Source organism: Pristiophorus japonicus, chromosome 3, assembly GCF_044704955.1.
Source record: "Pristiophorus japonicus isolate sPriJap1 chromosome 3, sPriJap1.hap1, whole genome shotgun sequence".
NCBI classification, from domain to species: Eukaryota; Metazoa; Chordata; class Chondrichthyes; family Pristiophoridae; genus Pristiophorus; species Pristiophorus japonicus.
In genome coordinates this window covers 312216014-312230785 of record NC_091979.1, presented here as the reverse complement: position 1 = coordinate 312230785, position 14772 = coordinate 312216014, and the positions used below count along the sequence as shown (strand labels likewise).

The following is a 14772-nucleotide window of genomic DNA, read 5'->3' as shown; positions in this document are numbered from 1 at the left end:
TAAAGGTCAAAATTCCATTGGCCTTCCTGATCACTTGCTGTACCTGCATACTATCCTTTTGTGTTTCATGCACATGTACTCCCAGGTCCCGCTGTACTGCAGCACTTTGCAGTCTTTCTCCATTTAAATAAAAACTTATTCTTCGATTTTTTTCTGCCAAAGTGCATGACCTCACACTTTCCAACATTTTACTCCATCTGCCAAATTTTTGCCCACTCACTTAGCCTGTCTATATCCTTTTTGTGTCCTCCTCACACATTGCTTTTCCTCCTATCTTTGTATCGTCAGCAAACTTGGCTACGTTACACTCGATCCCTTCTTCCAAGTCGTTAATATAGATTGTAAATAGTTGGGGTCCCAGCACTGATCCCTGCGGCACCCCACTGGTTACTGATTGCCGACCCGAGAATGAACCATTTTTCCCGGCTCTCTGTTTTCTGTTCTTTAGCCAATCCTCTATCCTTGCTAATATATCTTGTGCAGTAACCTTTTATGTGGCACCTTGTCAAATGCCTTCTAGAAGTCCAAATACACCACATCCACTGGTTTCCCTTGTCAAACATGACTTCCCCTTCATAAATCCATCATCATCTTCATCATCATAGGCAGTCCCTCGGAATCGAGGAAGACTTGCTTCCACTCTTAGCTTGAGTTCTTAGGTGGCTGTACAGTCCAATACGAGAACCACAGTCTCTGTCACAGGTGGGACAGACCGTGGTTGAAGGAAATGCTGGACAGGGAGTCTGGTTTGCCGCACGCTCCTTCTGCTGACTGCGCTTGATTTCTGCATGCTCTCGGCGATGAGACTCGAGGAGCTCAGCACCCTCCCGGATGCACTTCCTCCACTTAGGGCAGTCTTTGGCCAGGGTCTCCCAGGTGTCAGTGGGGATGTCGCACTTTATCAGGGAAGCTTTGACGGTGTCCTTTGCTGCCAACCTTTGGCTCGTTTTCCGTGGACGAGTTCCGAGTAGAGCGCTTGCTTTGGGAGTCTCGTGTCTGGCATGCGAACTATGTGGCCTGATCAAGTGTGGTCAGTGCTTCAATGCTGGGGATGTACTCTTCAGTAAATATGTCGACTATGTCCTGGAGTTCAGCCTCTGTGTGTGCACAGACGCAGGCATTGTCCGTGGACTGTAGCTCAATGACAGAGGTTGGTGTGGTCTTGGACCTGGCCTGGAGACGGGGAAGGTTGAACAGCTTCCCACTGGTTCTGTAGTTTAGTTCCACTCCAGTGGGGAGCTTGTCAACTGTGAGGTGGAGCATGGCAGCGAGGAAGATTGAGAAGAGGGTTGGGGCGATGACGCAGTCCTGCTTGACCCCGGTCCGGACGTAGATTGGGTCTGTGATGGATCCATTGGTAAGGATCATGGCCTGCATGTCATCATGGAGCAGTCAGAGGATGGTGACGTACTTTTGGGGGCATCCGAAACGGAGGAGGACGCTCCATAGACCCTTGCGGTTGACAGTGTCGTAAATCCATGCTGACTCTGCCTGACCGAATTTTGCTTTTCCAAATGTCCTGCTACTGCTTCTTTAATAATGGATTCCAACATTTTCCCAACCCCAGATGTTAGGCTAACTGGTCTAGTTTCCTGCTTTTTGTCTGCCTTATTTTTTAAATAGGGGCGTTACATTTGCAGTTTTCCAATCTGTTGGGACCGCCCCAGAATCCAGGGAATTTTGGTAAATTACAACCAATGCATCCACAATCCCTGCTGCTACTTCTCTTAAGACCCTAGGATGCAAGCCATCAGGTCCAGGGGATTTATCTGCCTTTAGTCCCATTATCTTACTGAGTACCACCTCCTTAGTGATTGTGATTGTGTTAAGTTCCTCCCTCTCAGAGGATTGTGGAATTCTCTGCCCCAGAGAGCTGTGGAGGGTGGTTCATTGAATATATTTCAGGCGGAGAGCGACAGATTTTTGAGCGATACAGGATTAAAGTGTTATGGGGAACGGGCAGGGAAGTGGAGCAGAGTCCATGATCAAATTAGCCATGATATTAAATGGCGGAGCAGGCTCAAGGGACCAAATGGCCTACTCCTGATGTTCTTATCACGAAGGCCTTTATTTCACCATCCCTTCTCTCCCCATTTATCCCTTTCCAGTTGAATTATTTTTGACATCACGTCAGTTTGGAAGCCCTCGACTTGCAATTTACATCACCCCGTGTCTGTAGGATCTGACTGCTTTCTCAACAGACTTGTTGATAGTGGAAGTACAGACACAAAACCTGTGGGTTTTAAAGTGCTTTGGTAGGCAGGACGACCAAAATATTTTTCATTGTGAAAATATGAAATATTCGTTATAAATGCATTTTGTTTCAAGAAATGAAGGCTGAATGTGTGCCTGTGTGTACGTGTGCCGGTGTGTGTATGTATATTTGTGTGTGTGTGTATGTATGTGTGTGCATGTGTATGTATATGTGCATGTGTGTGTATGTATGTGTGTGTATGTATATTTGTGTGTGTGTGTGTATGTATGTGTGTGTCCTGACATTAAATGTTAGAGGAGCAGTGTTTTACATTCCTGCCATGTGATCACTCTTCCATTTTTCAGTTTACATTGTTCGCTAAAAATGTGGATTTGCTGAAAGCTGTGTTCTGACTGTTGCAGCTCATTCAAACACCTGATCGGAGGTCTGGAAGATGTTTCCAATAAAGCATACGAAGACGCAGAAGCCAAAGCTAAGTATGTCGATCATATATCTCCTTGAACTGTATCTTTGCGTTTCCAGTCGTCTGCAGTTGGTGGTTTAACAGAAGTCACTAGTCTGGAGAAAAATCCGTTTGGTTTAATGTGATGAGATCACAAAACTTCTTCAGCATGAAGCAGGAGAAATCTCAATCATGTACACACACTCATAGTAAAATACATCACCCAGCGTGTGTGGATTGTTACCATCTAGAAATATCCATTGAGTCGAGCATATGTTCACCATTCCCAAAGCACTGACACAGTGCTCACTAGCACTGATTGCAGTGACAAGCACAGGCTGAATTATATGCAGAGGCGAGTGAGAGGAGAGTATATACACCAAGTACTGCTCTGTTTCAAAGGAGCTGATTAAGTGTTTGGAATGATCAGGTTGGTGAACACACCTGAACTCAGTGTGCAGCGTATACATAGAATCTGATAGGACGGGAGGCCATTCACTCCATTGTGCCTGTGCCAGCTCTTTGAAAAAGTGATCCAATTAATTCCATTCCCCTGCTTTTCCCCCAATATGTCGAGGAACCAACTGGAGAGCAGGTCATCCTAGACTGGGTCTTCTGTAATGAGAGAGGATTAATTAGCAATCTTGTTGTGTGAGGCCCCTTGGGGAAGAGTGACCATAATATGGTAGAATTCTTCATTAAGATGGAGAGTGACACAGTTAATTCAGAGACTAGGGTCCTGAACTTAAAGAAAGGTAACTTCGATAGTATGAGACGTGAATTGGCTAGGATCGACTGGTGAATGGCGAATGATAATTAAAGGGTTGACAGTGGATAGACAATGGAAGACATTTAAAGATCACATGGATGAACTACAACAATTGTACATCCCTGTCTGGCATAAAAATAAAATGGGGAAGGTGGCTCCACCGTGGCTAACAAGGGAAATTAGGTACAGTGTTAAATCCTTGGAAGAGGATATAAATTAGCCAGAAAAAGCAGCAAACCTGAGGACTGAGAGAAATTTAGAATTCAGCAGAGGAGGACTAAGGGTTTAATCAGGAGGGGGAAAATAGAATATGAGAGCAAGCTTGCATGGAACATAAAAACTGACTGCAAAAGCTTCTATAGATATGTGAAGAGAAAAAGATTAGTGAAGACAAATGTAGGTCCCTTGCAGTCAGAATCAGGGGAATTTATAATGGAGAACAAGGGAATGGCAGACCAATTGAACAAATACTTTGGTTCTGTCTTCACTAAGAAAGACACGAATAACCTCCCCAAAATACTAGGGGACCGAGGGTCTAGCGAGAAGGATGAACTGAGGGAACTGAGGGAAATCCTTATTAGTCAGGAAATAGTGTTAGGGAACTTGATGGGATTGAAGGCCAATAAATTCCCAGGGACTGATAGTCTGCATCCCAGAGTACTTAAGGAAGTGGCCCGAGAAATAGTAGATGCATTGGTGTTCATTTTCCAACATTCCATGGACTCTGGATCAGTTCCTATGGATTGGAGGGTAGTTAATGTAACCCCACTTTTTTAAAAAGGAGGGAGAGAGAAAACAGGGAATTATAGACCAGTTAGCCTGACATCGGTAGTGGGAAAAATGATGGAATCAATTATTAAAGATGAAATAGCAGCGCATTTGGAAAGCAGTGACAGGATCGGTCCAAGTCAGCATGGATTTATGAAAGGGAAATCATGCTTGACAAATCTTCTCGAGTTTTTTGAGGATGTAACTAGTAGAGTGGACAAGGGAGAACCAGTGAATGTGGTGTATTTGGACATTCAAAAGGCTTTTGACAAGGTCCCACGCAAGAGATTAGTGTGCAAAATTGGGGGATGGTATCGGGGGTAATGTATTGACGTGGATAGAGAACTGGTGGGCAGACAGGAAGCAAAAAGTGGAAATAAACGGGTCCTTTTCAGAATGGCAGGCAGTGACTAATGGGGAACCGCAAGGTTCAGTGCTGGGACCCCAGCTATTTACAATATATATTAATGATTTAGATGAAGGAATTGAGTGTAATGTCTCCAGGTTTGCAGATGACACTAAGCTGGGTGGCAGTGTGAGCTGTGAGGAGGATGCTAAGAGGCTGCAGGGTGATTTGGACAGGTTATGTGAGTGGGCAAATGCATTGCATATGCAGCATAATGTGGATAAATGTGAGGTTATCCACTTTAGTGGCAAAAACACGAAGGCAGATTATTATCTGAATGGTGACAGATTAGTAAAAGGGGAGGTGCAACGAGACTTGGGTGTCTTGGTACATCAGTCACTGAAGTTTGGCATGCAGGTACAGCAGGCAGTAAAGAAAGCAAATGGCATGTTGACCTTCAAAGCGAGTGGATTTGAGTATAGGAGCAGGGAGGTCTTGCTGCAGTTGTACAGGGCCTTGGTACGACCACACCTTGAATATTGTGTGCAGTTTTGGTCTCCAAATCTGAGGACATTCTTGCTATTGAGGGAGTGCAGCGAAGGTTCACCAGACTGATTCTCAGGATGGCAGGACTGACATATGAAGAAAGACTGGATTGACTAGGCTTATATTCACTGGAATTTAGAAGAATGAGAGGGGATCTCATCGAAGCACATAAAGCTCTGACAGGACTGGACAGGGTAGATGCAGGAAGAATGTTCCCGATGTTGGGGAAGTCCAGAACCAGGGGTCACAGTCTAAGGATAAGGGGAAAGCCATTTAGGACCGAGATGAGGAGAAACTTCTTCACTCAGAGAATTGTGAACCTGTGGAATTCTCTACCACAGAAAGTTGTTGAGTCCAGTTCATTGGATATATTCAAAAGGGAGTTAGATGTGGCCCTTACGGCTAAAGGGATCAAGGGGTATGGAGAGAAAGCAGGAATGGGGTACTGAAGTTGCATGATCAGCCATGATCATATTGAATGGTGGTGCAGGCTCGAAGGGCTGAATGGCCTGCTCCTGCACCTATTTTCTATGTTTCTGTAACCCTGCATTGTTTTAACTTTCAAGTATATATCCAATTCCCTTTTGAAAGTTACTATTGAATCTGTTTCCACCACCCTTTCAGCTTTTAGGTATTGTTTTTTGTTAATTTAGAATTTTTAACATCAGCAATGGTATGTTTGTGACTGTAATTCTATGTTTTAGTAACAGAATTGTAATTGTTACCTGAGCCAGAAGAATGAGTGAGATACAGATGGAGCTCGTTGTGATCAATAATGCTTACCTGATTTACACTTGAGGAGCAGATTCACTGTATTTAGCTTATCATATTTTGGTTTAACATGTTTCTGGTCAACTGACTTTGCCTGGTAGGGATTGTGTTTGCTGCACAGTGTTTTCAATCTCTTTATTCTGCATACTATTACTGGAAATGAGTTGAGTTGATAGCTAGGCTGCACTCTGTAATGGTAGCATATAATTCAGAAATCCATGTCGATTGGATCTCAATCAGTATTTCCAATTATGCACTGAACAGCGGATTTGTTTCACAGAATATTGTAGCAAGGACAAAATGAGTAGACAAAAGGCTTTTGAAATACAGGCAACTCTCAATTATCCGGGTCCCTCGGGGATTGGGCTGTGCCGGGTAAATGATTTCTCCGTTATAAAGTTAAAATCCGATGCCTTCCCCGGCCGAAATTTTAAATCCCGTTACAATCGTTTCCCGTTGGATCCGAGTGCGAATAATCGAGAGTTGCCTGTAGATTGTAATAAAAGATGAGAGAGTTTAACTCACTGATGTGCAAAAGTAATGGAAAGACCCAGAAATGAGGACAAAGCTCAATATAGACAGTTGTGCCAAGATAGATAATCTGAAAATTAGAGCTAGCCCATTTAGGAGTGAAATCAGAAAGCAGTTTTTCACACCAGGGTAGTGGAAATCTGGAACGATCTCCCGCAAAAGGCTGTGGATGCTGGGTCAATTGGTGCTTTCAAGAATGAGACAGATAGATTTTTGTTGGGTAAGGTTATCGAGGGATATGGTAAAGAGGTGGGTAAATGGAGTTGTGGTGCAGATCAGTGCCGGAGCAGGATTGAGGGCTGAATGGCCTACTCCCGTTCCTATGAAATTTGTGATCACTTAGATGACTTGACATATTTTCTACTTCTGTGCCACTCCAAGAGATGCGACGCTCCTGTTTGCAAAGTTGATCTACTCCAGGGTATCTTTGCCATTATTAAGTCTGAGTGATTTTGAATTAAATTCACACACCTCAAGCACTTCGGCCCGGACTTTGCGATCAGCGGTGAAGCGAAGGCGTTCACCACTGACCCGAAAGTAAGTTTCGCATAAAGATCTCGCGATCTGTGCATCGAGAGCTTTGGGCTTTCCAATGTTCAATGCAAATCAATGGAGTTTGGTCGGGTTCTGCTTGTGTGAACTGCTGAGCTGTCAACAAGCTGTCTAAGCAGCCAATCAAAACGCAGAATTCTCACAGACAGCGAACAAGGAAGTGGGTAAGCTCTTAAAATTCAAACTTTGAAAAACTTTTCGAGTGAACAAAACAAAGATTGGGGCTCTCACATGGGGAAGGCAAACCTGGATGAACAAACTTTACATTTTTTTTAAAAATGTTTTTCTTAAAAATTCAAATTTTTATTAAAATGGAGAAATTGCACAATGCACAAATTTAAAATTTGTTTTCCAGACCCTTAACATTTGTTTAGCAGTCAATACGCTACTAAAACCCCAGTTACACCAGTCTCTTTGGGTCTAACCATTAGTGGGGAATTTAACAGCGTACTTGCTGCGGAAGAGCTGAAGTTTTCCTCAGTTTCCCTGATTTTAGAGATTACATTGATTGCCAGCTCTGTGGCAGAGCGGGGGGCTGCACAGCACAGCCTTTGTTGGAGCTGAGAATGCCAGACCGCAACCGCGTGCGGCAAATCCCAAAGTTGGTCAGTTTCAATGGCAGAATGAACACAAATTTCGGGCCATAAGTTTTTGCCCTGTAGTACCACTGAACCACTGCTGGTGGCGCTGCTCCATTACTTGTCATTGCTCTCAGTAGGTTGCGCCAACAGGTAGCCTAGGGTACTACAACAGCACAACAACTTACATTTCATCATCATAGGCAGTCCCTCGAAGCGAGGATGACTTGCTTCCACGCCAAAAAGAAATGAGTTCTCAGGTGTTTCAATGAAGAACCTAATATTCCAGATCCCGAACGGTGGAAGATGCCTGTGCGTGGATTTTTTTAACGTGTGATAGCTGTTGCACACCAGCCACCACACGGGCTTGACCGAGCGAGGTCTTGGTCCAGTGGCAAGGATTATCCGAGACTAACTGGAGACCAGCTCTGCTGCACAGACCGAGCGCGCACACATATCGCAGTGTGGGCTGGCCCGTGCTGCCCCTGGGCCTTTGCCTCTTCTGGGTCCCAGATTCACGCCTCTCCTGGGCCCCGGTCACTTCCCTCTACGGACTCTTGCCACTCCTTTGCCCCTCCTGCTGTGCCTGCCCGCACTGCAACCAGCGACCTGATACTATTTTTTAATTCCAAATGTATTTAATTTAACTGAAATTAAATTCCCCAGCTGTCGTGGCGGGATTTGAATTTACATCTCTGGATAATTAGTCCAGACCTCTGGATTACTAGTCCAATTACATAACCACTATACCCCCTTCATTCCTGTGCAGCACCTTGGGGTGTTTTACTACTCCTGACCAACTTTTAATTAATTTTTAAACTTTTAATCAACTTTTAAACTTTTTAAACAACTTGGGAGAACTTTTAAAACTTACATTTTAGACTTTTAATTGAAATACTTTTAAACATCGATTACTGCTCGACATCCTTGACTTTTTAACAACCTTCAGAAACTTTTTAAACTGGGGAAACTTTTATAATCTATTATTGATTTACATCTTAGACTTTTTAACAACTCTTAGAAACTTTTGAAATAAATTGGGAATCTTTATCAACTTTTAACTTTTAAAATAACTTTGGAAGTCACCTTCCTAATGTCTGTCCCCCAACCAAGCCTCGGGCCATCTACCATCAATGGCGCTACTCGGTGCCGAGCTTGTCGCCAACACCTCGCCGTAGGCAATTAGGCTTCTCGAGCTGTGCCTGGTCTCCAGTTGTCTTGGACCTCCTTGCCACTGGACCTTGTTCAGCTAAGCCCGTGTGGTTGCCGGTGTGCAACGGTTACCCCACGTTAAAGGAACTCACGCACAGGTATCATCCACTCCGTTAGTATGAAGTTCGGGACCTGGAACGTCAGGACCCTCATGGGCAATCCCAACAGCAACAGGCCGCAACGCCGCACCGCCATAGTTGCCCGGGAACTCAGACGCTTTGACATTGACATCGCCGCCCTCAGCGAGACCCGGCGGGCAGTGGAAGGCCAGTTGAAGGAACATGGTGGAGGTTACACCTTCTTCTGGAAAGGGAACGACAGAACGCCGCCTTCATGGAGTCGGCTTTGCCGTCAAGAATGAGCTGGTCGACCGCCTCAAAGATTCCCCCTGTGGGGTTAATGAACGCCTCATGACTCTTCGTATTACCCTATCCCGGAACCAATGCACCACAGTCATCAGTGCGTACGCCCGCCCCTACACTCGATGCAACTGAAGAGGCTAAAGAGGGTTTTTATTCCAACCTTGAGACATCCTTGTCCTGTGTCCCCACGGGCGACAAATTGATCCTCCTGGGTGATTTTAATGCCAGAGTCGACAAAGACACAGCCCTCTGGGGAGGCATGATTGGCAGAGAGAGGGAGTAGGGAAAGCCAACTCCAGTGGTACCCTACTCCTGACAAAATGTCTAGAACGCAAACTCCTCATCACCAACACCCTGTTCTGCCAGAAGGACAAATTCAAGGCATCGTGGCAACACCCTCGCTCCAAACACTGGCACCTGCTCGACTATGTCATTGTTCGACCCAGGGATCGCACGGATGTGCGCATCACCCGCGCCATGACAGGAGCTGACGACTGCTGGACGGACCACCGCCTAATCCGATCTATTATCGACATCAACATAGCCGCAAAGCAGAGGGGACAGCAGAATGAGTTCCGCAAAAAAGTTAATGCCAGGGCACTTAGAGACCCAGCTAAGAGAGCTCTATACAGCCAGCGCCTCACAGCTAATCTGGTGTGCCTTGATGACCCTGAGATGCTGAATCCCCACAGTGCTTGGTCTGCCCTTCAGGCCTCTATAACCAATGCCTGTGAAGAGACACTTGGTCACTCAACCAGAAAACACCAGGACTGGTTTGATGAAAATGATCAGGAGATCGAAGAACTAATAGATCGAAGCACAAAGCATTTCTGAGCCTCAAGCAACACCCCAACTCGGGAGCTGCAAAACAACATTACAGACGGCTCAAGGCTGAGGTCCAACAAAAAAGTTGTCATGGCGCGGGTGATGCGCACATCCGTGCGATCCCTGGGTCGAACAATGACATAGTCGAGCAGGTGCCAGTGTTTGGAGCGAGGGTGTTGCCACGATGCCTTGAATTTGTCCTTCTGGCAGAACAGGGTGTTGGTGATGAGGAGTTCGCGTTCTAGACATTTTGTCAGGAGTAGGGTACCTAAAGAACAGGTGTTGGATGGAGAAAGCACAGGAGATACAACAACTGGCCAACAGCCACGATATGCGAGGATTCTTCGCTGCAGTCAAGGCCACGTATGGTCCAAACTCCCAAGGCCCCACCTCACTCCTGGCCAAGAACGGGGAAACACTCATCAAGGACATCGAGGCTGTCAAAGCCCGATGGAAGGAGCACTTTGAAGATCTCCTCAATCGAGACTCTGCCTTTAACTCAAGTGTTCTCAACTCCATCCCACAGCATGCGACCCGCCACCACCTCAGTGAAAATCCAACGTTGCACGAGGTAGGCAAAGCAATAAAACTGCTCAAGAATAACAAGGCTACGGGAGCGTATGGAATCCCTGCTGAGGTGCGAAATATGGTGGAGAGGTGCTGTTGGCGCGGATACATGACCTCATCTCTCTCATCTGGAGGGAGGAGAGCATGCCGGGAGATCTCAGATATGCAGTGATTGTGATCATTATTTAAAAAGGGGACAAGTCCGACTGCGGCAACTACAGGGGAATCTCCATGCTTTCAGCCACTGGGAAAGTTGTCGCCAGAGTTCTCCTCAATCGTCTTCTCCCTGAGTCCGAGGAGCTCCTCCCGGAGTCACAGTGCGGATATCATCCCCTACGGGGCACAACGGACATGATCTTTGCAGCTCGCCAGTTGCAAGAAAAATGCAGGGAGCAGCACCAGCCTTTATACATGGCCTTTTTCGATCTTACAAAGGCCTTTGACACTGTCAACCGTGAGGGTCTATGGAGCGTCCTCCTCCGTTTCGGATGCCCCCAAAAGTTTGTCAACATCCTTCGCCTGCTTCACGACGACATGCAGATCGTGATCCTTACCAGCGGTTCCATTACAGACCCAATCCACATCCGGACCGGGGTCAAACAGGGCTGCGTCATCGCCCCAACCCTCTTCTCAATCTTCCTCGCCGCCATGTTCCACCTCACAATCAATAAGCTCCCCGCTGGAGTGGAACTAAACTACAGGACCAGTGGGAAGCTGTTTAACCTACGCCGCATCCAGGCCAGGTTCAAGATAACCCTAACCTCTGTCGGTGAGCTGCAGTACGCGGACAACGCCTGCGTCTGCGCACATTCAGAGGCTGAACTCCAGGATATAGTCAATGTATTCACTGAGGCATATGAAAGCATGAGCCTTACGCTTAACATAAGAACATAAGAATTAGGAACAGGAGTAGGCCATCTAGCCCCTCGAGCCTGCTCCGCCATTGAACAAGATCATGGCTGATCTGGCCGTGGACTCAGCTCCACTTACCTGCCCGCTCACCTTAACCCTTAATTCGCTTATTGGTTAACAATTTATCTATCTGTGATTTGAATACATTCAATGAGCTAGCCTCAACTGCTTCCTTGGGCAGAGAATTCCACAGATTCACAACCCTCTGGGAGAAGAAATTCCTTCTCAACTCGGTTTTAAATTGGCACCCCCGTATTTTGAGGCTGTGCCTCCTAGTTCTAGTCTCCCCAACTAGTGGAAACAAACTCTCTGCCTCTATCTTGTCTATCCCTTTCATTATTTTAAATGTTTCTATAAGATCACCCCTCATCCCTCTGAACTCCAATGAGTAAAGACCCAGTCTACTCAATCTACCATCATAAAGTAACACCCTCATCTCCGGAATCAGCCAAGTGAATCGTCTCTGTACCCCCTCCAAAGCGAGTATATCCTTCCTTAAGTAAGGTGACCAAAACTGCACGCAGTACTCCAGGTGCGGCCTCACCAATACCCTGTACAGTTGCAGCAGGACCTCCCTGCTTTTGTACTCCATCCCTCTCGCAATGAAGGCCAACATTCCATTTGCCTTCCTGATTACCACCTGCACCTGCAAACTAACTTTTTGGGATTCATGCCTAAAAGAGTTTCATGCACAAGAACCCCCAGGTCTCTCTGCACCGCAGCATGTTGTAATTTCTCCCCATTCAAATAATATTCCTTTTTACTATTTTTTTTCCCAAGGTGGATGGCCTCACATTTTCCGACATTGTATTCCATCTGCCAAACCTTAGCCCATTCGTTTAACCTATCTAAATCTCTTTGCAGCCTCTCTGTGCCCTCTACACAAACCCTTTCCCACTAATCTTTGTGTCATCTGCAAATTTTGTTACACTACACTCTGTCCCCTCTTCCAGGTCATCTATGTATATTGTAAACAGTTGTGGTCCCAGCACCGATCCCTGTGGCACATCACTAACTGCCGATTTCCAGCCCGAAAAGGACCCATTTATCCCGACTCTCTGCTTTCTGTTAGCCAGCCAATTCTCTATCCATGCTAATACATTTCCTCTGACTCCGCGTACCTTTATCTTCTGCAGTAACCTTTTGTATGGCACCTTATCGAATGCCTTTTGGAAATCTAAATACACCACATCCATCGGTACACCTCTATCCACCATGCTCGTTATATCCTCAAAGAATTCCAGTAAATTAGTTAAACATGATTTCCCCTTCATGAATCCATGTTGCGTCTGCTTGATTGCACTATTCCTATCTACATCTCCCGCTATTTCTTCCTTAATGATAGCTTCAAGCATTTTCCCCACTACAGATGTTAAACTAACCAGCCTATAGTTACCTGCCTTTTGTCTGCCCCCTTTTTTAAACAGAGGCGTTACCTTAGCTGCTTTCCAATCCGCTGGTACCTCCCCAGATTCCAGAGAATTTTGGTAGATTATAACGAATGCATCTGCTCTAACTTCCGCCATCTCTTTTAATACCCTGGGATGCATTTCATCAGGACCAGGGGACTTGTCTACCTTGAGTCCCATTAGCCTGTCCAGCACTACCCCCCTAGTGATAGTGATTGTCTCAAGGTCCTCCCTTCCCACATTCCCGTGACCAGCAATTTTTGGCATGGTTTTTGTGTCTACCACTGTGAAGACTGAAGCAAAATAATTGTTTAAGTGTTTAAGGTCTCAGCCATTTCCACATTTCCCATTATTAAATCCCCCTTCTCATCTTCTAAGGGACCAACATTTATTTTAGTCACTCTTTTCCGTTTTATATATCAGTAAAAGCTTTTACTATCTGTTTTTATGTTTTGCGCAAGTTTACTTTCGTAATCTATCTTTCCTTTCTTTATTGCCTTCTTAGTCATTCTTTGCTGTCATTTAAAATTTTCCCAATCTTCTAGTTTCCCACTAACCTTGGCCACTTTATACGCACTGGTTTTTGATTTGATACTCTCCTTTATTTCCTTGGTTATCCACGGCTGGTTATCCCTTCTCTTACTGCCCTTCTTTTTCACTGGAATATATTTTTGTTGAGCACTATGAAAGAGCTCCTTAAAAGTCCTCCACTGTTCCTCAATTGTGCCACCGTTTAGTCTGTGTTTCCAGTCTACTTTAGCCAACTCTGCCCTCATCCCACTGTAGTCTCCTTTGTTTAAGCATAGTATGCTCGTTTGAGACACTACTTCCTCACCCTCAATCTGTATTACAAATTCAACCATACTGTGATCACTCATTCCGAGAGGATCTTTTGCTAGGAGATCGTTTACTATTCCTGTCTCATTACACAGGACCAGATCTAAGATAGCTTGCTCCCTTGTAGGTTCTGTAACATACTGTTCTAAGAAACAATCCCGTATGCATTCTATGAATTCCTCCTCAAGGCTACCCCATGCAATTTGATTTGACCAATCGATATGTAGGTTAAAATCCCCCATGATTACTGCCGTTCCTTTTTCACATGTCTCCATTATTCCCTTGATTATTGCCCGCCCCACCATGAAGTTATTATTTGGGGGCCTATAAACTATGCCCACCAGTGACTTTTTCCCCTTACTATCTCTAATCTCCACCCACAATGATTTAACATTTTGTTCATTCGAGCCAATATCATCTCTCACAACTGCCCTGATATCATCCTTTATTAACAGAGCTACTCCACCTCCTTTCCCTTCTTGTCTATCTTTCCGGATTGTCAGATACCCCTGTATGTTTAATTCCCAGTCTTGGCCCCCCCTGCAACCACGTTTCTGTAATGGCCACCAAATCATACCCATTTGTAATGATTTGTGCCGTCAACTCATTTACTTTATTTCGAATGCTGCGTGTGTTTAGGTAGAGTGTTTTAATACTAGTTTTTAAACCATGATTTTTAGTTTTGACCCCTCCTGCAGCCCCTTTATATTCATACATATGTCCCTTCCTATCACCTTGTGGTTTACACTTACCCCAGTGCTACTCTGCTCTGTTGCCTCCTGCCTTTTGCATTCTTTCTTGGGGTCCTGTTCATCTGAGCTCTCACCCACTCTATCTAGCTCAGAGCCCTCTCCTGGGTTCCGAATACTCCTCGCATTGAGACACCGAGCTTTCATGCTTGCCTTTTTATTGCACTTTGACCCTTTAGAATTTTGCTGTACAGTGGCCCTTTTTGTTTTTTGCCTTGGGTTTCTCTGCCCTCCACTTTTACTCATCTCCTTTCTGTCTTTTGCTTTTGTCTCCATTTTGTTTCCCTCTGTCTCCCTGCATTGGTTCCCATCCCCCTGCCATATTAGTTTAACTCCTCCCCAACAGCACTAGCAAACACTCCCATCTAGGACATTGGTTCC

The 14772-nt window shown here is 45.3% G+C and overlaps 1 protein-coding gene across 1 annotated transcript in view; it reads left to right on the top strand.

Annotated features, from left to right (window-relative positions):
* Window positions 1-14772, top strand: part of LOC139260355 (cGMP-dependent protein kinase 1) — a 1295119-nt gene that overhangs the window by 1116960 nt on the left and 163387 nt on the right. Inside the window, exon 9 of the mRNA XM_070876878.1 lies at window positions 2617-2691. Within this exon, the coding sequence (XP_070732979.1) occupies window positions 2617-2691 (75 nt within the window). The remainder of the gene's footprint in view (window positions 1-2616; window positions 2692-14772) is intronic.